General features: G+C 52.0%; 7 protein-coding genes across 7 annotated transcripts; 4 read left to right on the plus strand and 3 right to left on the minus strand.

Moving 5' to 3' along the window:
• On the plus strand, window positions 1-1,400 carry B0T23DRAFT_384596 (uncharacterized protein). The gene is made up of 3 exons (XM_062837485.1): window positions 1-646; window positions 712-855; window positions 918-1,400. The coding sequence occupies exons 1-3, from the start codon at window positions 491-493 to the stop codon at window positions 1,089-1,091; spliced, it is 474 nt and encodes a 157-aa protein (XP_062690782.1). The 5' UTR covers window positions 1-490; the 3' UTR covers window positions 1,092-1,400.
• Window positions 1,401-6,216: 4,816 nt separating this feature from the next.
• On the plus strand, window positions 6,217-8,025 carry B0T23DRAFT_430579 (uncharacterized protein; the record flags this gene model as incomplete). The annotated part of the gene is made up of 3 exons (XM_062840258.1): window positions 6,217-6,406; window positions 6,974-7,145; window positions 7,227-8,025. 3 exons carry the CDS (start codon window positions 6,217-6,219, stop codon window positions 8,023-8,025), a joined length of 1,161 nt encoding a protein of 386 aa, XP_062690783.1.
• Window positions 8,026-9,049: 1,024 nt separating this feature from the next.
• On the minus strand, window positions 9,050-10,949 carry B0T23DRAFT_421861 (eukaryotic mitochondrial regulator protein-domain-containing protein). Its single transcript, XM_062839783.1, has 2 exons — window positions 10,371-10,949; window positions 9,050-10,083 (listed from the first exon to the last, which is right to left on the minus strand). Exons 1-2 carry the CDS (start codon window positions 10,875-10,877, stop codon window positions 9,544-9,546), a joined length of 1,047 nt encoding a protein of 348 aa, XP_062690784.1. The 5' UTR covers window positions 10,878-10,949; the 3' UTR covers window positions 9,050-9,543.
• Window positions 10,950-12,122: 1,173 nt separating this feature from the next.
• Window positions 12,123-15,546, minus strand: B0T23DRAFT_430581 (uncharacterized protein; the record flags this gene model as incomplete). The annotated part of the gene is made up of 2 exons (XM_062840259.1): window positions 12,123-12,428; window positions 12,514-15,546. 2 exons carry the CDS (start codon window positions 15,544-15,546, stop codon window positions 12,123-12,125), a joined length of 3,339 nt encoding a protein of 1,112 aa, XP_062690785.1.
• Window positions 15,547-17,961: 2,415 nt separating this feature from the next.
• B0T23DRAFT_321974 (uncharacterized protein) lies at window positions 17,962-20,871 on the plus strand (the record flags this gene model as incomplete). Its single annotated transcript, XM_062835269.1, has 2 exons — window positions 17,962-19,054; window positions 19,157-20,871. 2 exons carry the CDS (start codon window positions 17,962-17,964, stop codon window positions 20,869-20,871), a joined length of 2,808 nt encoding a protein of 935 aa, XP_062690786.1.
• A 525-nt stretch (window positions 20,872-21,396) lies between these two features.
• Window positions 21,397-22,281, minus strand: B0T23DRAFT_192332 (uncharacterized protein). Its single transcript, XM_062833236.1, has one exon. The coding sequence runs from the start codon at window positions 22,237-22,239 to the stop codon at window positions 21,586-21,588; it is 654 nt and encodes a 217-aa protein (XP_062690787.1). The 5' UTR covers window positions 22,240-22,281; the 3' UTR covers window positions 21,397-21,585.
• Window positions 22,282-22,673: 392 nt separating this feature from the next.
• Window positions 22,674-23,771, plus strand: B0T23DRAFT_321374 (coiled-coil domain-containing protein-domain-containing protein; the record flags this gene model as incomplete). Its single annotated transcript, XM_062835232.1, has 2 exons — window positions 22,674-22,761; window positions 23,002-23,771. The coding sequence occupies 2 exons, from the start codon at window positions 22,674-22,676 to the stop codon at window positions 23,769-23,771; spliced, it is 858 nt and encodes a 285-aa protein (XP_062690788.1).

Raw genomic sequence — 23,771 nt, forward strand, 5'->3', positions numbered from 1 at the left:
GCGCTTGCCAGTCCGCTAAAATGCAGCAAAACCCGGTAATGTGCCCTCTACGTCATCGCTGGTAAAGGGAGGAAGTGGAAAAGAAAAAAGAGACAAAAGCTCTTTCCGCACCCTGCCAGACCTGATGATTGTGGTCTTGCATCGATGTTAGTACTCCCCGCATCATCATCTCTTAACACGCACACCAACCGCTCTAAAAGGTTGGCCATCACCAACTAGAACAATCCACAATCCACCGCCGACTCGAGGATTTGCATTTGCACTGCTTCACGACCAGATTCTCGCATCACCAGCACTGCGAGCTGCTCGACTGTGTCAGACCATCTGGACCTTGCGCTCTTACCTACATAAAGCGTTCTCGATCACTGTCCAACTGAAGGCTCACCTTGACAAAAACACTTTTCATCGACGTCCAACGAAAAAAAAAAGAAAACAAACACTGGGTTCACAGGCGATTAGCAGCCCCGTGTCACTGATATCTCCACCCAAAATGGCGTTCGGAGCCGGCTTAACGTCGAGCAAAAGCTACCTCTTTTTCTCGACCCTGCACTTTCTGGCCTTTGCTTTGGCTTTGACTGTTTGTGGTCTCTATGGCGTCGAGTTGGATCGTGCAAGGAAGGCGGACAAGTACGCAGATTCGAAATGGGTATGTCAATCTCAAGTGTACCCCCCAAACAAGGTCGACTCCCATGCTGACAGGAGACATTGCAGGTATTTGCGGTCGTTGTTGGCGGCCTGTCAGCCTTGAGCTCCATTCTGTTCTGCATCCCCTTCATCCTCCGGTTTGCCTTCAAATGGGTGTGGGACTTTATCCTCTTTATTCTTTGGGTCGCCGTCTTTGGCGTCTTCGCGGACGTACGTTGACCCTCTAAACTGTTACCATGCAAACGTGGCCTAGAGACTGACTGATACCTCAGATGTACATCCATGAGAAGCCTGAGGGCAACAATGATATTCGTCGGATGAAGCATGCCGTCTGGGTAGACCTCGTCAACATGCTTCTCTGGCTCGTCATCGCCGTTTCTGCATTGGCCTACTGGTTTAAGCACCGGGAGACTCGAAGTCTGTTTACTTCTCGCGCCATTGTTTAAAAAGATAGCTGGACGGTTTTGAAGGACGGGAATTAAGGTTGGGTGAGCAGGTAGTAGGAGGATACTTAATCAGGTTGATACCCAGGGGATAAGACACATGGCGTTATGGCACCATATGATTTTGGTACGGGACTTCCATTCATGAAACTGGGTTTGCGAAGGGTGTGGTCTCTGGCGCTCGCATGTAGACATTAATTTCCACCCCCAGTTCATTTGATCTCGAGGTTTTTCCTGGGGTTTGTCACATGCATCATTTTCCAAGGCGGTAGAGATAGCAATCAGCTTTAACAGCAGCCCTTACACCTCCCTCCCATTACCGCCCAAAGCGCAACTTCCGCTTTTCCCCATCCAGGGGTTCGTCTCAAAACAAATCCATCTTTGTGGATCACATAGGCAGGACGCAGATCTGCTCGTGAGCACAAGTACAATTGTACAGTTATACAGCGATTCTCGAAGGCCTAATACATAGAAGGTATTACATCGCGGTTTCCGCAGAAGCCATGCTAATGACGTCATGCCCTATCGGCAATCGAGACGTTCCCCGCTCCTCCAACGCATTCGGGAATGCTGCCCGTAGGCGCCACGGGCAAGGGCTTCTGGGTCAGGGACCACTAGGGTCAAACCTAGTAGCACCCGGACCCTGCGGCGTTCAAGGGAAAATCAAAAGAACCAAACCCGAAACCCAGCAGCCAGGCTCCAGGCGGCCAGTGGGAGAAAAGCCAAAGTCTCACAAAGATGTGCGTTTGCTCTGCAACCAATCGTTCAGAAGGATGGATCTCCATCCAGCTCCCGTCTACCGCTCCAGGTCGTCGCCCTTTCAAAAGCCAGAACGGGCAGCGGTAAACATGAAGCTTTGTCCACGCGGCGGTCGGGTCAACTTACCACTTAGTGAGTGTATACAAGGTAGTTTCAGATTATAATCGAAGTAATCCCGGGGCACGATCTTCAACACTCGAGATCTTTCCACATACCGGCGAGTGGAAAGTGGAAATTAGGCTTCAACTAACCATGAGGTGCAATTCCCACTTTGCTCTCATTTGCTGTATTGCTTAGGATCGTCTGTGGTTCACGGAAATAGAACGAATCTAGAGGTGCCTAATGATGGCCTCCATCAAGTCGAGCGAGTTCAAGTCTGAGATTAGCGGTCCTACAGTTATCTCAGATGCGAGATACGCGCTTCCGAGAAAAAAGATCGACCAGGACTTGGGCCCCACCTCCCCGATCGCCTATCTCCTTTGTCGATGTCAGCCTCTCTTTGTTATTCCCATAGGGGTCTGGAGGGTTTTCCATTTTGGATTCTTCCTTTTTTTTGTTTGTTTTTCCAACGCGGTAATGGGCTGGCACACTACCGCAGTACGCTTGACACAAAGCAGCCACAGTTACCACACCCCGCAGTACGCACGCACGCACGCACGCAAGCACGTTCGAATGCCAACCTGGAACAGAAAGAGAGAGGAGGATCAGCGGAAGATCGGCACCCAACTCCTGCCGGCCTCTCGCCGTTCCATCCGGGGAGGGGCACCAACAAGTTAGGGGTTGTGTCCTTGGAAAAACACGCCTGACGGCCTCCGATCCCAGTGAGGCGATTCGCTGGTTGCAATGGTTGGCGTCGGCGATGCAAGCTTGGCAGGGATGGAAACCTGGGGTTGGAGGCTTGGAGCTAAATGCCCTGAAGTGACAACGCTACGCTGTGGTGTAGGGCGACCTGGCATCACAACGACAATGACTTTGTGGTTCCCAATGCTAGACATACTCGGTTTTGGCACAATCGGCGTGAACCTGGAATAAGAATGGTACTATATCTACTGCCGTGCTTGAGCAATGCAAATGTTGGAAACTGGACAATCACTGCTAAACATGATGTTTTAGCATTGGGAAACACATGGGCGCTACTCGCAACAAAATACCATGAAAAAAAACTAGTAATCGCTACCCAGCGGATGCTGCCGCTGTGGACCACAGCGACAGAGGAACATCAAGACACTGTACTCATGGTGGACACTGACTGGCTGACTGTCCTATCTACCTCTTGTCACACAACGAGACAACCTTCACGTGGCGAGCTCATTGACGGCGGCTGCCTTTCCAAGGTTGGGAACGAGAGACAACGAGCACGAGACAACATCAGCAGCATTCATTCCTTTCCTCTCTCGTTTTCATAGCCCGTCAGTACACGCCCAGGCTACCCACTGTCGAGGAGGGATAGAAGCGAAGACGAACAGGTATAATAACTTCAGGAAATACGGCAACGAATTATTATATAGCGTACATATATATCACTGCGAGCCTCATTCAGATGGCGTCCCCTGTAGTAATTCATGACAATGTCGCTGTCCCTCTGAGCCATGCAACTACAACCTTCTCAGGCCTCACACTACCTAGATCCGGATGTTTCTGGCTGTTTTTCTTCCTCGCTCCAGATTTTTGTTGAAGCCGGGTACCGTTGTCATGGTTTCGAATATACTTGTCATGTACACGATCATATAGTCCATGCAGACAACACAAACGGCCTGATAGAGCATGAATGATGAGATAAATCAATAGGTGTCAAAATGGACAACTACTTTACGACTTACGACTGCTCGATGCTGTTGCGGTTTCTTTCTGCAAACTTGTCACAAATCGGAAGTAGTGGTGGTGGTTCCCCACAGCCAGTCGTACGAGACTTGCAGCGATCAGCATGGTTGGGAGCAGGGAGAAGGGGGAGGAGGGGGAGAGAGCGGGAAGATTGATTGTGTTCCATTCCCACTTGGTAGAGCGTTATGGTGAGTGGTGTACAAGAATTGGATAACTCTCAAATGGGACCCCCAAAGTCTGAGAAGTCCTTTCTTATCCTTCCAAGTTGTTGTGGTGGCAGAACTAACTATCACCATCGGATTAGTAGCCGTTTTCCATGATTCACCTTCAACCAGATTCCCTTGCACTTAACAGACAGCACCTGCGAACTCTTTGATCAACGAAAGCCTCAGCTTACGCGTCTAACAAATTCGAGCCGAGTTTGCGGATGAAGACGTGTTCTTGAAGACTCGGTGTCTCGGAGATCGGTTCCCGAACGTCAGCGGGCTCTTTGTTTCTCGACTCCTTTCCACGCGGGCAGGCCGGCAGGCGAGCAGGTTGAATGACTTGTGAGGTGGACCAACGGGAGTTCATAAGGATCATTGAGGTCTTGGTCAGGCACTGAAAAGTGCTTATGGTCAACAATCCCAGTCATCAGATCAGACCCCTTTTTCTCGCCCATCTGAGATAAGAAGCAGACCCTGGCGGGAGAATATTTGCAAATAAGGGACTGTGTGATAATCCAGAGAAGTTGGAAATCCAGGGTTCAGAATGAAGGGAACCTTCGAGTAGCGGTTGTTACAGGTGTATCATCTTGGATTCGAGCGGATCGTTCCCGCTAAATGAGGGACATCGATATTGCCATTCTCGGTTCAGTTCGTGAGATTCGCACTCTTTTTGTCCACTCAAAACGCCAAGTAGTCCATTTCAGTGGAGATGCCCCCTTCTCTCCTTCCTAGCAGTGGCTCTCAAAGAAGATCGGACCTCAAAGTAACAGGACGAACAAAGGCAATCAGTCCGCAAGGATTAAGGTAGGGAGGTTCCAATTCCACATGATTGACCAGTGGACGTATATCGGTTGGTGGGCTGTCCTCAGGTGGAAGTTATCAGGGTGATCCTCCCAAAAGTTCACAGTTTGTCATCCCGCCTCCGCCGATTTGGCTCTTTTACAAGAACAACACAAAAACCTCCACCATCTCATCTGGCTGCCCAACGGCAGTCGCCTTCTTTCTCCTCTTCGCTTTGACCTGCGACAGACGATAAATCGTTCAAACAACACGTTCGCATCACTTTTGTCGTCGCCTCCGCAAACCAAATCATCGGTCTGCCTGTTCTCGACTTACCACAGGGCATGCAGCAACCTTCATCAGCGCTATCTGAAAGGCCCTGGTGGTGGCTGTCAGGCCTGTGGCAGCTTCGTACAGTTGACGAGCTTGATCCCAGCGAAGGCTACATTGCAGCAGTTCACGATACTCTCTAGCACGCCGAGGGACATTTCCAGCGACCATCTCACTGGCTTCACAATACCTGTCAGCGATCAAGACCCCCCCTGAAACCCAAGTTCGCCATTCCGACTTTGCAGGACCTTCTTTTGCAGCTACCGCGCAGGTTACAAAGGAAGCATCAACTGGTAACCGCCCGACGAAGAGAACGAAGGAAAACAACCCGCAAAACAACAGTACACCAAGTATTGCAACCCGCGCAGATTTAAGCGCTGGGATTTCGCCGTCACGCCTAACTTCTACCGACCAAGATTTACAAGACAGTTGATGCAAGAAAAGAGATCAGCTGGCAAACGGAAAGCTTACACCTGACTGCCTTATCTCGACCTTCTTCGCCATAGCGCCGAGACTCGCAAACACCACATTGCGCAACAGCTGGTCCAAGCTTCCAGTACCTCGCGACCTTACTCCGTTGTGGCCTACAAGATACTGGCGGCCGATATTTTGCCATTCTTCTGCAAACCCTTTTTGCAGGCCTTGCCGGCTTATTCAGCTGTTATTGTATGCGCTGTTTGATGACTGGTACGTTCGCATAACCCTTACATTGGCTTCAGCGGTATTTCGTCATCCAGAGGAACCGAGGTGGTATCCAAGAGAGATAGGTTGCTATCTTGATGCTATCATCCACAGGTGCAGCTTTTGTGATGTTCAACACGTATGCCCGATCAGGCCAAAAGAGCCCTAGCATTATCTGCCAGCTGGATCACTGGCCCTACCATATATCTTTTAACATTTCTGATCAGCTTACTGACATGACAAAATAAGATAAGATACCTAGTCCATCTTAGACAAAAACACGGCAAGTCAACATCAAGGTCCACGAATATTTCCAGCACGAGATCTCAAGACTCCCATACAATTGATTCCTGGACACCTTCGTCGAGCCGAGCAAGACATCTTTGCAACCTCACATCGGCATAAAGCACACGAGCTGCCACAAGCCAACTCCAACCTCGAATACATTGCTTACACCCAAACAGCACCATAATCGCTGTTTTACCGCAATGTCAACTCTTGGGAGCTCGTTGAAACGTTCATTCACCCCGTCACAAATAATGCGGCCCAACATGCCTCGGAGAACGTTGTCTGGTTCCTCACACGGTTCTTGCCCGTCTCCTAGCCCCTTATCAGACGAGCAGTTCGCCTTCTCTGCGGGTAACACGCCCGTGCGGGAAATCCCGCCCTCATATGTGGCGTCTGCTGGTTACAATTCGATGACAGGGACACCCAGAGATGCCCTTCTTTTCGGTACCAGAGGTAAGTTCGTTTTGTTCTGGAATTTTTCCATCATTACCTCCGATCCCTCCATGCATTTTCCCGAGGTTAGCGACGAAAACGATGCTGCTCCAATGATGTTGCCAAAGTTCCACTCCATGCCTTGTTTTTCACTGGTCAGGTGGGCTGTTTTAGGGTCCTGAATCATGTCGTCACGGTGCGTTTAGGCTTCATGTTCAGCGCTGGCTCGATGTCCCTAGTGGGATCGACATGGGGGTGTCAGCTGGGAATCTGAAATCTTCCATGTTCCTCAAGTTCACGATGCCCGCGACACTGCAAGGCCATTGGGCGCGACGTTAGCAGCTCTTCTGCCCTGGAAGTCCCTGCATGACCCTCGCTTTAGCAAGAGCCCTGGCATCAGCGCACGACTCACAAATGTTTGGTTATTTCCCAATGCGGAAATATGGTGCGATGGGATAAGTGCGATTGTGCTCGACACATGCACTGTTAAGCCATGTAATTTTTGCGTCATAGCGGAGGTCGCAAGAATGGGTGCCGAGATGGTCCATGTCATTAGGGTTCATTGAACTAACATAATCTCCTCCCTAGAAGTCAACAGTAAATCTCAAACCACCACCTTTGTGTCAGAGTCCAAGAATGCATCCAAGGTCGTAACCCGAAGCAGACCTATCGCAATTGAACTACCACCCACCAGGAGACTTAGTACCGCTCCTGTTGAAACACCGCCGTCACCCCTCTCTGCTCGAGGGGACATCCAAGGGTATGTCTGTCTTGTCAAGACGCCTCTGTTTTCTTTCCGCTGCACTTCGCACACAGCAAATACGTGCTAACACCACTGCAGGGGATACTTCCCTCACCACGAGGACCCAGCTACCCGAGTTCATCGACCTCACCCATTCTTCACTCTTGATCCAAGCAAGGCACGCCATCAAGCCTTACACAAGGCGGCCGAAACTACACACTTTTCCGTTCCCCTCACTGACTCTCACGTACGGACAATGGCAAACGATCTGTCTCACTCTCACTTGGGCTCCTCGTCAACTGGCCTGCATACGCCGGTGTCTTCCTATATGCCGTCTGGTGTTCACGACAACATTGCGCTTCCGATGGGAAAGTACTACCCGACGAACTACGAGAACCGGATGGCCAGCAACTCGAACCAGTACAAGAGGCCCTCAGCAAGAGCGGATGCCGCAGGAGTTGCTCACTCCGAACCCCAGCTGAAATACCGCCGAGAGAACAGCCGCCTACGCACAGGTTCCGAGGCTAAGCGCCTAGTTGAACAGTATCAGAGAGATATGGTGGCTCAGGCATCAATGGCGCTTTTCTCCAACGCCTCCAGTATGTCACCGTCGAATAGGATATCTGACAACGCGGCGTTGAAGAACATCCAACTAGGGGCTACGATGCTCAAGACTCACAAGCCCCTGTCTCCCAGGCTTGTGCCACTGGGAAGCCCTGGACCTGTTACGCCGATGGAGTTGGACGGCAACGGAGACGGCTACTTGAGCAGAGGACGAGCCGCTGTGGGGTTGGATGCCGCATCACAGAACGCGGACATCGCCAGGGTCATCAGAGTGGAGGAGAGACAACGAATTGAGGCCCAGTCGCCTGGCTGGGACATGAAGTCATCATTCTAAGGTGGACCGTGGCTGGTGATGGGCTTAGTTGGGTTATCAGTCGTGGAATCGTTAGGGTGGATGCACTCAGGGGCAGTGAAGCGATTGTGGTGAAGATATTGGTTTCCTTTTGTTTCCATCATCCACTTTACTCAAATGGTGCATGAACATGGCATGGAAAGAAGGCTCAGGCTACTGGCTATAGGCTGCATCATCCCTCCCTCTTGTCGGTTGGAGGGCATTTGTTATTGATACCCGTTCAATTTTTTTTCCGAATTAAAAGCGCATGCACACACTTGGGGAAACTGGCGAATCTTATAGAGGAGGACTTTGAGCTCCACAGGACAAAAGGGAGTAATTCATTTGAGAAAGGATAGGATTCGAACCTGGTGTTGAGTTTTTCTTCTTTTTTCATTTCTTTGTTCTGAGTATTTGTATCCGAATTTACAATTTGCAAGAGGATTGAACGGGGTACGGGAGGACTTGTATACAGCACTTGAAATTGTTCTTCGAATTTTCGTATTGCTTCGTACATCACTCATCAAGTGTTTACACCAAAAAAAAAAAAAACATCCGGGGTTGGAATGTGCGGCGGATATTATGCGCGCTATAAGAGACGTAGGAGCGGCATATACTTACATCCCACATAAACGCATTGAACGTTGCCCTCGTCTGGTCTGGCTGGGCTGGGAGCCTGGGACCAGCGGTTACTCAATGGAGATGGAGGAGTATGTCGGATAAAAACAACGCACATATATAGACAAATGGCTTCCAAGGAGGTTCTATACAGAGAGGTTTAGTTCCCGGACAAGAATATCTCTCAAATCAGTTATTTCCCTTCGCTCACACGTTACAGTAGGTAGGTAGCTATCCTTCATGATGTAGTTGGTGTTCATTGGATCAACGGCGTTTGGAACTCGCGCGGCCAACCCTTCCTTGGTTTTTCAAACTCTCAGTCTGGCGGACAACCTATATATATTAGTGATCTCGGATCCAGGCGAGAAGAGCAGAAGACCAGTAACCACTCGAGACAGCACGGCAAGATGGGTTCTAGTTTTTTTTGGGATCATATTCTCGCCGCCTAGTTCGTTTCCCACATGACTGATTATTTTTGAAGGAAAATGAAAAAGCGTAAAGCATAAAGCGACTGGCTGGCTTGGTATAATAATACAATAAATAGGTCCACACTGCTAAAGACGTCGGTGGCCTTGTGACAGCAATAAGTTTACATGGGAACGAAACATGGCACAGACATGACGACCAGTGGACGCTGTGTTTCTCCACTTCAAAATGTCTCTGTCTTTGTGTGTGCGTGGATGTCGATCAACCCTCATCGACTTCCCATCATTCATTCGGTTTCTCAACGCCCGCGCACCAACCCCGCCCCGTTTCATCACACATCAAACCATACTCGGTGAAGAGTTCCAATGTTGAGCCATCAAAGGGCCTGTTGTGAATGAACGGGCAACGGAAAACCCCTCATCACCATCACTCATTCGTCCCACAACTCGAGCCAACATCCACATAAACCAAGAGATCTTACTCCACCTTGGTAGGGATCTTGATTTGGGACCGCTTGCGGTCGGGGAAGGGAACACCGTACCTCCAACCAACAGCGTTACGGTCCCTGCCGTCGTGGCCGACATTCTCTGCGTTGAACTCCTGAAAGCGGAACTCGAACCTATCCGTCTTGACACGCGTGATTGCATCCTCGACCGCCTGGCGACGCTTAGCTTCGCGCTCGGCGATCTTGGCCTCGCTCGCCGCCGTCGCGTTGAGGAACTTGCGGTTCGCCTCTTGCAGGGGCACCTCCTTCAGCAAGTCCTTCTGGAACTCGATGAGCTCGGGAACGCGCAGCTTCTTGTCCACGGGCAGGATGTGGTCTCCAAAGGCCTTGGCGGCGTCCTCGCGCGTGAACTCGCGCGATTCCGAAACGGGCACGAACAGCTGCTGAGTTGTGTAGCTGTGCACGTGCACGTCGTTGATAGACTCGTGGGGCTTCTGGTCCGGGCCGCCGAGGACGGTTTGGGGTAGCATCTTCATCACGGCGCGGGCATACGGACGAGCCAGGGGCTTATACTATTTGAATGAAAAACACGGACCGGATTAGCCACATATATTTTTTAACCAAACGATTGATTTGTTGAAATTGAGGTGAGAGGGGTTGCTTCGCTCAGTTGAAAAAAGGCTTTGTAACCATGAGGTATGTCTTCAAGACTAATCGAATTTTCTTGTAGTTCATCATATGAAGCAAGGTCGCCGCCGCCGCCGGCCGGTTGGGCAATCGGGGGGGGGGGGGGGGGGGGGACGGAGACAGGACGGGGTGTAATATCGTAGCAATGAGAGGAAAATGATGATGAGCTTACCTCCTTGATCCAGCGCTTCTCGATCTCCTTCAACCTAATCACAGCCGCGACCCTGCGCACGTCGACGTTGTACTTAGCCGACACGGCCTTGATAGGCAGACCTTTCTCCATGACATCCTGGTAGATGATCTCGCGTGAGCCCTCGGAAAGGACGGGCTGACTCTTGAAGTAAGGGTTGTTCGGAAAGGGCACGGCAAGACCGTCTTTGCCTTGGCCGCCAAGGAGGTTTGGTCCCTGCCTGGTATGCTCCTTATATGCGCTTCCCTTCTTATCCAACCAAGCGAACATCTTCTGGCGACGGACAGACTGGACGTGCGCCGGCGCGGTCGTGGAGAACGACGAGCATTGCTGCTGATGTGTTGTTGGTTGGGAGGACTGAGGGGAGCTAGATGAGCACGAGGAGGCCCATGTCGGCAACCTGGAAGCTGTACACCTGCTGCTGCTACCGCTGCAGGCACTGCTCTGGAGGAGGAGAGAGGAGGGAGCGTTGGGTATCCGCGGTGGCATATTGGAGAATATGTGTGGGAGGTGAGGAGGGTTGGGTGGGAGGAAACAAGAGGTTTGTTGTCCCCAGTGAGGGAAAGCGGGAAATTTTTCGGCAAAGGTGGATTCAATTGCGCTGGACTCATCCCATTCGGTCGATGGCAAGCTCCGGCAGAGCCTGGCCCACCCCATCCCCCCTCTGAGCTTGACCAGCCAATGGGCCGGCGGAATTCCTGGTTCCATCCGATGCTTTGCGGGTCTTGCGCGATTCACGCTTATACATACTGCTCTCACCATGGGCTCTGCTAGGGTTAGGGTCATCGCCTCGGATGTCCCTTCGTCAGTTGTCTTGGGAATCAACGTCAGATACTTACGGCTTCATCAATACTTGCCACGAGAACATACTATCATGTAAGCCTTGAAGATTGCGCATCCTTACAGAAAGAACGGAGGCAATATTAGATCTGGTATCGGCGACTTACTCACACAGAGTACTTTTTGTTGCAACTCAAGTTTATGTCTTTACTCTCAATTGTTATCTTCCATTTTCGACCATGTTGTTTCTGCTCCAATCCTGAGCTACGCAGACAAACGTCCGCTCACTTAATAGGCAGCTGATATATGTAGCTTGTGAGTCTGTGTACATTACTTCTTCTTTTGTTCATATCGCTAACAAAAAGAACTGATGGTGGTTGGTGACCAACAGGATGGTCCCAGTGTAGAAGAGGAGAAAAGAAATATTGCAAAAAAGCCAACACTAAGGTAGGTAACTTCGCGAACCTAATCCGCTGTGACGCCTCGTATGCATGCCTCGTGTACTTCACGCTAACCCCCTAATTTTGATAACAAAAGTAAACAGGACAGGTAAAGATCAGGAGATGTGAACCACGGTACGGTCCTAAATCTGTGCGATTGCTGAGCTGGAACTTCCATGTCCTCACTGGTTCTTTACTTGATCCCTTCTTGCATCTCAACCAAGAACCGATGGTCCGAATGATCTGGCCACCAGTCCCTTGTTCAGGATGACCGATCAAGAACGAGTATTATCGTCATGTCGCATCGTTGTGTACCAGCCACTGATAAAGCCCGGACGCTTATCATCGTCCATGTTGAGATCGAAGTCGTTTCCCACCAAAAATTCCATCTTGTAGAACGGAACGATAATACAGAAGAGAAGAGAAGAGACCGCCAGGTGCAGGGTATATGATACGGCCAACCAAAGCTAAAATGCAGAGTGATGAACGCCAGTCAAAGTCAGCGCCGAACATCTCACTTATCGTCGCTCGAAGTCTGACTCGTCTGGGTGGTATGTGACACCTCTGAAGGCGGCGCCGCTTGTGCTGGGTGATGTGGGCTTGTGACCTCCTTTTGCATAGTCGGTTTCCTCTTGGGTCTGGTGACGGCTTTCTTGGAGGCCATCCCGCTGCTGTCCTTGACCGCAGACGCATTGTCCTTCTTGTCCTCGCCATTGCTCGACCCAAAATCTTTCCATTTCCGCCAACCGTCAAAGTCGATAAGGGCTTGCATGCAGCCCCATTCCATGACTTTGCGTTCCAGCCAAATGTAGGTAATGGGCTACATCACGCCATCAGTCAGCAACTATTTAACACTCTCTGTACCAGGATAGATAGATAGCCCACGTGTTCAAGGGAAGACTTACCTTGGTCAAGAAATCATTGCAACCCGCTGCCAGGGCCTCGTGCCTGTCACTCTGCAGCGAGCTGGCCGTGAGAGCTACGATGATGACGGGACTCTTGAACAGCTCAATATTTTCAAGTTTGTCTTCCTCGGGCATCACGTCAGGATCGCCGCCAGATTCGCCGCCATTGGTTCCTCCATTGCTGTTGCTGTTGGAAAACACACCAATCGAGTTCATGCGTTCGAGCCTTCGAATCTCCCTAGTCGCTTCCAGGCCACTCATGATGGGCAGCTGAATATCCATCAACACCAAGTGAAAGCCTCCCTTGCGCCACTTGTTGACAGCTTCTCGGCCGTTCATAGCGGTCTGCCACCGGACCTTTAGTCGCTTGACGAAAGCCTCAAGGAGTTTGAGATTGATGATATTGTCTTCCACAATCAAGACATTAATTGGTGGAACGGCACTATTGAGCATTACCGCTGGCAGAGGTGTGTGGTCTGGCGTGGCTTTCTTTTTCTTGGTTCTTGTTGCCATTGCTGTCGGAGGCCGAGGGGAGGCCACTCTTGCTGGGGGAGTAGTGACCGGATGCTGTGTTGGGATAGCCGGGACAGGCTCTTGCGCAGCAGGTGGCGGAGTAGGCAAGGGCGGTGCCGAAGGGACATGAGGGGCATGCGGAGCTGACGCCGGGGGACCGGGAACGGCACCGGTCGTGGATTGTTCTGACGAGGCAATGGAATGAGTCCTTGATCGTTGAACCTTGGAAACGGAGGATTGCTGCATACCATGATTTGCCGAAGACACTGCGATCGTAGCGGCGTGACCTCCGGCTCCAACTACGTTGAGAATCGTGGGCGATGATGTATGTTGCCTACCCAGGCGAGGACGATCTGGCCGTTCGCGGTACTGACGGGGCCGTGTTCCTCCCGGGGAGGGTAGCTGGGGGATGTGTCCTGGTCCCAAACCGGATATGGTATGAGGATGTGACTGCGGCGGGCCATTAACAGGGGCAGTCATGACAGGGCCACCACCGATGCCGGGGGCTAGATGGGCGAGAGCGCCAGGGCCAAAATAATCGGTACCTCCTTCCGACGGTCTATGTGTCTCTTCGTAATACGTCGGCAAGCCGTGAGGAACATGCGGGGGGCCGGTCCTGGGTGATTCCTTTGGTGTGCGACGGGGCGGGATGTCGATGACAAGGGCTTCGTCCACTGTCTGGCCTCCGGGGAAATATGCATCCAAGGTCCGGGCCATTGGCTCCTCTGGGCCCAAGACCCGCTCCTGTCTTTGCGACTCCCTGGGGGCTATCCGCAGGATCAAATCGGGGGAGTCGAATTGGCGACCTAGGGAGTTGGCGTATTTTCTGAGGATCATATCCCGCACGTCATCGACCAAGTCCTCTTCATTGATCGTGACCAGGGTCGCGGAGCCACCCGGCCGCTTGACCCAGATCTTGCGCGTCACCATGGTGGCGCTTATAGGAAGGAGGTGGTCGTTGGTGTTAGCGCCGGTGTCGAGTTCATCGGTCTGGTTCGCGTCGAGGAGCGTTCGAATGAGAGTCGTCTGGCGACTGGGCAAAAGACTCTGACGTCTCGGTGGAACCGAGGGCCGCGTGAGAGCGGTCGACGTGGAGAGCGCGGTGGTGGTAGGACTACCCGGGGTGGCTGTGGGATCTGTAGACGGCGGATTGAGATTAAGATTGGCAGGAGTCGAGGTCGAAAAGGGCAAGGGCGCGATTGAAGGAGTTTCTGCACTTGGGCTAAGGGGTACGGTACCAGTCGGCGAAAGAGGCGCGACGGAATTGAACGAGACAATGGACGGCGACGCAGCGGCAGATGTAGCGAGTGGTGCAGGCGTCGGAGGCTGGGAGGACGACAAATTTACAGCCGAATCAATCAGACGAACCCTGCGCACGATATCGGGAGCGGCGGTGGTAGGGGTGGCAGATTGAGCAGCGGCGTCAGCGAGCTGTCGATGATGGGAATTTTCAAAGGGATTTGGATTGGGGTTGGTTGGGGTGGTGGCATCAAGGGTGGCAGCATCAATTGTTGTGGCAAGTGTGGATGTTGTTGGAGGCGGTAGAGGTTCGTCACCGGCAGCGGTATGCGCAAGGTCATCATCCTCGTGGATGCTGGCAAGGCTGGAAACTCTTGCGCTGCTGATTGAGACCCGCCGCAGATCGCTAGCGGGTGTCCAGTCGGAGCCAGCACCAGGGGCAGCGCGATTCGTTACGGAGCTTGCAGGTGGCTGGCTGCTGGCAGATCTAGCGCTGGTTGCATTGGTTGCAGCACCTCCTGCCGCGGCAGGCGCAGCATTGACGCCATGCTGCTGGGCACTTTTCGAATTGGGGCTTCCCGTGTCGCACTTGCTGTAATTGTCAGTGCCAGCACGAGCGCTGCTGCTGCTGGCAACGTGCCCAGACCCAGCACCAGCACCGGCAGGATCCGCAACCGCAGGGGGAACGAGTTGGAGATCCGCATTTTCGTCTTTGTCGCCGCTGCCGCCTCTGCTAAGACAGTCACCATTAGTGTCGTCGGTGTTCGACCCGTACTGTTTCAGTCTGCCGTCCTCTCCCGGCTGGCCGGTTATAGCACCTGGGGTCTCGCTTGTGTGCTGGGCGTCGTCAACGCTCCGAATGCTTTGCGCAGCTTGTTTCGGAGAGGTGGCTTGTCGCGATCCTGTCCTTGCGCTGTGGCTCGCCCCGATCAAGAGAGCAAGGAACCCTGATGCCTTTTCCTTGTGTTCTCCGGAGGCAACGTTTGCGGCTCCAGCTCCCGCTCCCGTTCCCGCACCGCCAGCTGCTTCTTCTCCGCCTCCTACCCGCTTTTGCTCCCGGCCTCCTCTTCCGCCTGCGTCGGTGATGGCATCAGCGGATACTGACGATGTTGGTCGCACGCTCTCCAAGTCAAGGTTTTTGTCGCTCCTGGCGTCGTCGTTGGGGCTGTGGATGCTGCCATGGTTGCCGGTGCCGCTGTAGCTCTTGCTGGACGTGAGCAAGGATATGCCGGAATTCCTCCTGGAGAGCCTGGCTCGTAGCTTGGATTTGAGATCGACCATTCCGCCGTGCAGACGCGTGTGTGAAAGCGCAAGGACCCAACGCACTGCTGCAGTCCGTCGAGGCCGCCGAGCCGCAGCAACGCAGTGGGTTTGTGGTGAGGCCGTGGTTTCGAGGAGGGCTGTTCCAACTGGACAGCACAGCACAGCTCCGCACGCAAAAGTCGGTAAGACTGGAGCGAGGGAACAACAGAGAGAAAGGGGAAGGAGAGAGGCGGAAACGGGAGGAATGAACAGACGGCTGTGTATAATATGCTTCTGTCCAAACCTGGCGGATGAGGTGCCCTTGTGCCCAACTTCCGTCGTCTGATTCAACAAGCTGCTAAGCAAGACTAAGCTGCAAGGTGTGAAGCATGTGCGGAGAGGATGCAAGTATGTAGCTAGAGGTAGGTGCGGCTGTAGGGACGTAGTAGTTACCAGCCAAGTAGCTACGGGGCGCGAATAGATAGGATAGAAACTTGGAATTCAATTCTATACGGATCGCTCGCAAGGTCGCAAGGTCGCAGTCGGCATCCCTGAGGGGAGGGGGGGGGGGGGGGGGGGGGGGGGGTGCTGTTGGTTCCCGACGTCCCGTCCCCTCTCGTGCAAATCGATAAGGAGTGGAAATGCTTGGCAACAGTTCGATCGTCGTGGAATCCCCAGATCCAGAACAGTCTGCAACTGCTGTCCAGCCCGTCTGGGCTGCGTGCATTTTTCTCACGGCGGGGGGTTTCTAAATCAATAACATTAATTGTCGGGACCCATGCTGGCCAGGATTGACATGTTTGCAATCCGCACAGGGTGGAAGTTGCGGTTCGTTAGCTTACGACTTGCAACAGACAAGGTCAGTGAAATTGGTGTGTGTGTTCCGTTGTTGGTACGACTGGTTAGCAGTGTGTAAGCCGTTTCCATAGGCCGGTAGTGGCTGGTAGCATATCTCATCATATCTTGTCCTCAGTCAGTTGTCTGACGCGCCAACGAAATGCCATGAAATGACAGCGGAAATGGAGGATGCATTGGGAAATGCACGTACTAGCGCGGTCCGGGCTAGCTACAGGCAAGATGTGCATCCCCGCAGCATATGGCAGCATCCCAATTGCCATGCCATCCGTTGCCCGCCGTTTGCCTTTCATTCGCTGGAAGCCTAAAACCCATGGTCGTGATCTGGCAGAAAACCTGAACAGCAGCGGATAATCGCAGTGGAGCATGAAATATAGTAACTCCGCCTATGATCATGTCCCGAACGACCCCCTCAGCTGCTCAGGTAGTCACGGCAGACTCGACCTGGGGTACTACAAAGCCCCAGCCTTGCCGTCACGACGTCGCTGTCTGTCATACCGCTGATAGGTAATGAGAATGCGAAGAATGTACCGCGCGTTGATTTCCGTGGCTATTGGCTTTCTTTCGCCCATTCTTCGATGGTCCTCCTCAGAGATGCGGCCAGCCGGAGGTCTCCTGTCGGGTTGTTTGTTGCCCGATTTCACCACAAATGACTGATGGCTCAAATGTCTCATTTCCCCCCCACCGGGCCTCTCATGCGCGTCCGGCCTAGGGCCAAGACGGCCTCAACCGGTGACGACACTTTGGCACGGAGCGGCCGGGGACTAGCGTTGCAGATTTCGATAGACTGCCTGTATAGTGTAGTGAGCAAAATTAGCCTCGGGCCCTGGGGCCACACCGCAGGTTTGGGCAGACAGGTAATTGATAGTACGGATACCGACGAGATCCCAGTCCAGGATTTGCTTTTTGTGATGTTCGTTCTTTCAGAAAAACAACGTCTCGTTTGCTGTTCTTTCTCCAACAAAGCCGGTAGACCTGAGACGGTGATCAGCATGAAAGAGAAAAAAGGGGCAACAAGAAACTTGCATGTCCGGCATGGAGATCTGTGAGCAACGACCCGTACCGCTCGCGCGCCCGATTCAGCCCTGTTTGCAGTGTACAAGGAACCAGACGACAACGTCCCGCTACATGGGATGGATGGTTTGTAGAACACAGAAAAATGTGCCAAAACTTGACCACAGCAGCTTGCTGAGTTGAAATGTACTCGGGTTCCATTCTTTCTTCTGAATGCCTTCAAAGAGCCATACGCGGTTTGATTAATCTGCACCATTCAATGACATTACACAGTACATAGGTACCTAGGAAGGTGTACTCATTGCTGCCTGGGAAACCCAACGTTGGGTTTGCAAATTCTGCCGCGCTTCACCATCCCACAATTGCTCCCACTTACCCCACAGCGTCCTCGCAACACCAAAATCCAATTCTGTTTGTTGATGTGGGTTCCCTTCTTCTCTGGCTGCGTACATTTCGACCGTCCTTCTCATGCGCTGTTCGTTCAAGTTGTCTTTCACTCACCCGCGGCCTCACTTTCTTCAATTCAGGCGTCATTTGAAAATTTTTCGGCTATAAGAACCGGGATCGCGGTCGTCGATCGTCAAGATGGTTTCCAAACCGCCTCCAGCTCAGGCGCAACCCTCCAACTCGACATCTCCGCCAGGCACAGGCTCTATTCCTTACGCTCCCTCTGCTCATCAGGAAGTTTCGTTTAGTGGCCAACCTGTGAACTCGATCATATCTTTCCAGCACATTTCAGTTTCACCACCTTACCAGAAGTACTCTGCAGACGAACTCAGACTGGCGGATTATCAGGCAAACAGAAGATATACTGGGTCTCTGAGTGGTACGAAAGTTTCCAATCCATCTACTTTGGGATCAAGCACAATTGGGGCCGTCAACGGTACGGCAGCTGTCTCAACGCCGAAGGAGACCACTGGAAGCCTATTCGGAACCAGCAGCACTGGTGGTGGGAGTTTATTTGGAGCCAAAGCTCCCGCCAGTCTCTTCGGCAACAATAGTGGCGTTAACCCTGGTGCAATTGGGAGTGTCAAGATCAGCGATACACCTAGCATCACCTTTGGGAGTAATAGCACTGGTGGCGGAAGTTTATTTGGAGCCAAAGCTCCCATCAGTCTCTTCGGCAACAATAGTGGCGTCAACTCTAACGCAACTAGGAGTGTCCAGATAAGCGATACACCTAGCATCACCTTTGGGAGCAATAGCACTGGAGGTGGAAGCTTATTTGGAACCAAAGCTCCCGTCAGTCTCTTTGGCAACAACGGTGTCGTTAACAGTGGTGCAACTAGCATCTTCAAAGCTAACAACACTACCGGTGGCATCTTTGGAGGTAATACTGCTCAGATCAAGTTGTCTTCGCAGCCCTTCACGCCTACACCTTCTGCAAATACTTCTACTCCTACCACGAATCAGTCTTTCTTTGGCACATTGAGTCTGCCCGTGGTGACTACCTCTACCCAACAGAGCGCTTCTCATACGTTTTCGAGCCCCGGTACCGCCTCAACCAAGCAACAACCTACTTCTCATCCTGTCTCGGCCATGCTCTCCAGTACCATGACACCTAACAGAGACCGCCGTTCAACATCGGCGACCGGATCGGAATCCAAGAGCGCCAGTACGGACCAGGAAAGTAGTAGTAAGGAGGGAAGCGATGCCACCAGCGATTACGAATCGGCAAGTGAGTACGAAAACCTTATCCCAAAGGCACATTTGCGTCTCCTTGAGCATCGCTTGGACTTGGATGAACTCAATGAGATTTCGACCACCCCGCTTTTCACAGAGCCAGTCCGCAAGTACGCCAAGGCAATCGCCAAAACTGCCGGTGGTCGGAAACCGTTTACTCAATACGGCCTGCTTGGTGGAGATATTGGCTCCCTTGAATCAGAGGAGCCAGCCAACCGGGATCCGCGCGTGTTCTGGAATATCGCAGCGCCTTCCAGCTTCTTCATTTGTGGCAGTCAAGGCTCCGGCAAGAGCCACACGCTCTCCTGTCTGCTAGAGAACGCGATGACGCCATGCGAAGCAAATGTTCTTCCGCATCCACTGACTGGAATTGTCTTCCATTATGACACTTTCATATCCGACACCGGTGGATCCCCCTGCGAAGTGGCCTGGTTGTCTTCTAATCCAAAGATCCAAGTGCGCGTGCTATGCCCACCGACAAATATCCGGACAATGCGCAAGCTATACAGCAGATTCCCCAACATCATGATCGAGGAGCTTCGCCTCAACCAGTCGGATCTGGACACCAGGCGTATGCTTGACCTGATGGCAGTCAGCTCCGGTACCTCCATGCCGTTGTACCTCCATGTGCTCAACCGTGTGCTACGTGATTTGCGCATTGAGCAGCAAGAAAGGGACGGCGCCTTCGACTATACCGCCTTTAAGCACAACATGTTTCGTCAAGAGCTTACGGATCAACAGCTCGCTCCGCTAAAACAGCGGCTTGACACTCTGGAAAGCTTTATGGTTGAGCAACATGCTAAGGCATACGAACATGGCCGTGAACCAAAATCCAACAAATCGACCAGGGCAAGCAGAGGCAACGACTGGACCCCTCGTCCTGGTATGCTTACTATTGTCGATCTTTCCTGTCCCTGCGTAACCGCAGAGATGGCCTGTTCATTGTTCAACATTTGCTTGTCTCTCTTTCTTGAACAGGACTGCAACAGCATCGGGCGTGTTATTGCGCTTGATGAGGCTCACAAATACATGAGCTCGGACACTGGTTCGGCTGAGTGTCGTACCTTAACAGACCGTTTGCTTGAGACCATCCGCCTCCAGCGTCATCTTGGAGCTCGAGTCATCATCTCTACCCAGGAGCCCACCATCTCACCAAAACTCCTCGATCTATGCAGCGTCACAATCGTGCATCGGTTTACCAGTCCCGACTGGTTGAGGGCCCTGTCTAAACACTTGGCGGGTGTGAGCAAGGGCGGGAGGATGTTGGAAAAGGCTTTGGCGATAAACCAAAACATGGCTGATGATGTGTGTATCGAGAATGCTGGCGTTAACTCGTTGGCTCTGGACTATAGCGATCCTGCCATGGAGCTTTTCTCCAGAATTGTAGCTTTGCGAGTTGGTGAAGCATTGATATTTGCACCGAGTGCAATTATAGGAGTGCAGAAGGCCATTCCTCGACCTCCGTCTACCTCGACACCTGCACCCAAGCCTGTCGCTGGATCTGGCCCTATTTCTCATGCACAAAACCAACCCATCAACGCCGTCGAGCGGCCTACCACTGACACGACAGATGATGACGGTTTGCAAGTCCAGCCCGGGTCAGTCAAATCAGGCCAGCAATCCGCTAGCGATAAGCAACACCAGAAGACCGTAACCTCTGTCATCGCTACCTCGAGTGGAACCGAGAAACTCGCCTCTCCCACTCCGGCGGCGTCACCTGCGACGGTCAAGCGGCTGGCCCACGGCGTGCTCAAAGTGCGTATCCGTAATAGGACTACCGCCGATGGAGGCCGGAGCATTATGGCTGCCTAGTCTTTGGGGGATTGTTAGATGTCGCTGTCTGTCTGTGTCGAGCATTGCCAGTGTTCGTTTCACTTTCCTTGAGCTGGTTAGTCCGTTCTCCTTTCTCTGTTTCTTTTTTTTCTTTTTTTCTTTTTTTCTTTTTTTTTCTTTTTTTCTTTTTTTTCTTTTTTTCTTTTTTTTCTTTTTTTCTTCCCTTTCAAGCCTTTTGTTTTGTTCATTTTTGGGCTGTGCTTGAATCAATTGCTGGTTCCATATGATGTTGTCTGCATCCGTGGTGTTGGTACAATTTCTCCTGAGAAATTCATAGCTCTCTAGGGGTTGATTTTTTCTATTCGTGGGAAACATCAGCCCTAAAGTGGGCTGAAAACAGGTCTTGGAATAGTAGATCGATAGGTCGAACCTCCCTTGACAAAAAGCAGTTTGGGATGGGTAAACTGGCCCAGCGGCCAGGCGAACCTCCTGGGCATGAAATAGCGTCCTGCGAGCAGTAAGTTGGCCTCAGTTGTCAACTGACCTTCGAGCGCATGAAATAAGCTTTGTATGAGTAAGTGGCCCTCGTGGTTAGCTGAACACACAAGCGTTGAATCGGGTTCACGGAGGCTGGTTATCCACCCCCGAATCACAGATGGCCCTATGGTATCAGGGCAATGACACTTTAGGAAGTACCGTTTTCACCCTCGGCATGCCTTTAATGGACCTTGTCGTTGTTTTCATGTTTTATGATCATGAGTTTACGGCTAGCATATCAGCGTTTGTGGGCATTCTATGTTCCGCACTTATGCATGATGATACCCCGCAGCGTTGTTCGATCACAGCGTTGTTTGGACTTGATGGTGGAATTCGAGATGTCGGATGGAACGAGAACAAGATGGCTAAGCCTTGACTTGGTGGACTTGAACTCTTAGCACGACCTCTTTTTCGGCCGCTGAACTTGAAGGGATTGCCCTGTGCTTCCGCTTCCAGGTTAACTTGATGGAGGTGATTTCGTTTCTGGTGGTGTGCGTAGTAGTGCTTTAAAGGAAAACAGTGGAATGGGAGGCGAAGGACCATTAAGAGGGATGAATTTCTGTTTGAGAAGCGTATGATCCTGCGAATGTTTTCTCGGGGTGTGGTGGAACGGAGCCTGCGTGCACTGGGGCTTACTGAGCGAGAGAGGTGAAGGAGCCGTGACCGCGAGCGAGCTAAACATAAAAGGGCTAAAAATAGCAGTGGCCGGGAAGTTTTCAAGACGGTGAAGGCCATGCACATTGTGCCATGGAAATGGTTTATCATGTCTGGATCTGTGAATGGTATTAGGGATATGAAAGCGCGTGAGGACCGGCATGATTTGGTCAATGACCTAGTGATAGAGATTTCAACCCACTGCACAGTAGTCATCTAAATCAAACTCCTTTATGGTCCCGCCGCAATTAAATATTCAATGACCACCACGGTACAAGAGTTGCTCCTCTATGCAAAACGAGACACAATCGCTATTTTCTATCTGCTGACTTCTTGTAGTGCACGCACTCTTTGGTGATAAACAGGACCCGACTCCACCGCCGTTCGGCCCCACAGCGACGGGCCCCTCCCGGGCGACGTCACTGAAAAGGCAAGTTGCAAGCGTACCATAATTGCTCTTCACATCTGAAATAACCCATCCTCAAGCTTCGCAAAAATCAATTGGTCAACATAACATAATCTTCATCAACTACACAATAAATTTCCCATCTCAGCAAACCTTCATTGTTGACCTATCAAGTCAACTATGTCACCTAGCTTCGACTCCCCGCCGCCGGCCGGCTCGATAGGACGTCCAGACACCACTGATAATGATTCTCTCTTCGCACAACCCCGCCCACGGCCGGCCAGGTCTTCGGCGCAAACTCTGGAGATACGAACGCGAAACCGGCGGGGGGAGTACCTAGAACGGCATCCAGGCTACTTCAAGTCTACGGAACATGAACTCGCTGGTACGATTTTTTCGGCGTTTTCTCCCGGCTTGGGAAACGCCCACGGAAAAAGGCGATTCCCATATGCCGCTGACTCAGAGGCTGCATCTCTGATGTCCTTCTGATGGCAAATTCTGAGCCATTTCAAGCTCTAGGATACAATCTGATAGCATCACTGATGACTAACTGACACTGTTACCGTGCTTAGATCCAATTTTATACGACTCTCTCATTCGACGGTTCCAAACGCCTGCCGAGCGAGAAGCAGAGGGTAAGGAGAAGGGATATGCTCGCGTATTGGAAGGCTCTTTGCTACGGGGGGAGGAGAAGCTCGCAAGGCTGGCGGTGGCGACGGCAACGGATGGTAGTTCTGGCACTGAAGGCGGTGAGGAGTCACTGACGCCTACGGTAATCGAGGGGCAAATGGACCGGCAAAGCCAGACGACGAGAACCGTCACACAGCCTCCAAGTCAGACAATACCGACATTAGACGAACCAACATCAGCCTCTACAAACACCACATCCGGAATGTTCGCCACTTTCACCACACCAGTCCAACAACCGCTTCCTCGCTTCGGGGGTTTGAGCGAGCCTTCTTCTTCGTCATCTACAGCCTACACCAACATTAACCAAACCCCACAGTCTCCTCCTCTTCCAGCGGCAACGACGGCGGTAACCACTACAGGCCTATCAAGCACACTTCCAGTCTTAACAGGCACCGACACCCCCGCCCAGACCCGCGAAGAAGGTCTAGACCAATGGACCGCCTTCCTGCGCGAGCGGTTCGTCCGCGGTGAAGATGAGGATTTTGATTACAGGATTGTAGACTGCGATGACGAGCTTGATACCCTGGAGAGAAGAGAAGAAGAAGAGGCGTGGTTTGATGAGGAGGAACCTGATTGGGCTAGCGACGGTAGTGATGGGGAGGAGAAGGCTGAGAGAGTGTTGGAGGGAGAGACAGGGGTGCAGGATTTTTGA

Source organism: Neurospora hispaniola (assembly GCF_033458365.1).
Source record: "Neurospora hispaniola strain FGSC 10403 chromosome Unknown B0T23scaffold_6, whole genome shotgun sequence".
Classification (NCBI taxonomy): Eukaryota; Fungi; Ascomycota; class Sordariomycetes; order Sordariales; family Sordariaceae; genus Neurospora; species Neurospora hispaniola.

What these genes read in the sequence shown, in the direction of transcription:
- B0T23DRAFT_421861 (XM_062839783.1), bottom strand. Translation starts at nt 10,877, where the DNA reads ATGCCACCGCGGATACCCAACGCTCCCTCCTCTCTCCTCCTCCAGAGC. An exon ending in AGAAGCGCTGGATCAAGGAG is followed by an intron (nt 10,084 to 10,370) that starts GTAAGCTCATCA and finishes TCATTCAAATAG; the next exon opens with TATAAGCCCCTGGCTCGTCC.
- B0T23DRAFT_192332 (XM_062833236.1), bottom strand. Translation starts at nt 22,239, where the DNA reads ATGACTACTGTGCAGTGGGTTGAAATCTCTATCACTAGGTCATTGACC.
- B0T23DRAFT_384596 (XM_062837485.1), top strand. Translation starts at nt 491, where the DNA reads ATGGCGTTCGGAGCCGGCTTAACGTCGAGCAAAAGCTACCTCTTTTTC. An exon ending in AGTACGCAGATTCGAAATGG is followed by an intron (nt 647 to 711) that starts GTATGTCAATCT and finishes GAGACATTGCAG; the next exon opens with GTATTTGCGGTCGTTGTTGG. An exon ending in TCTTTGGCGTCTTCGCGGAC is followed by an intron (nt 856 to 917) that starts GTACGTTGACCC and finishes CTGATACCTCAG; the next exon opens with ATGTACATCCATGAGAAGCC.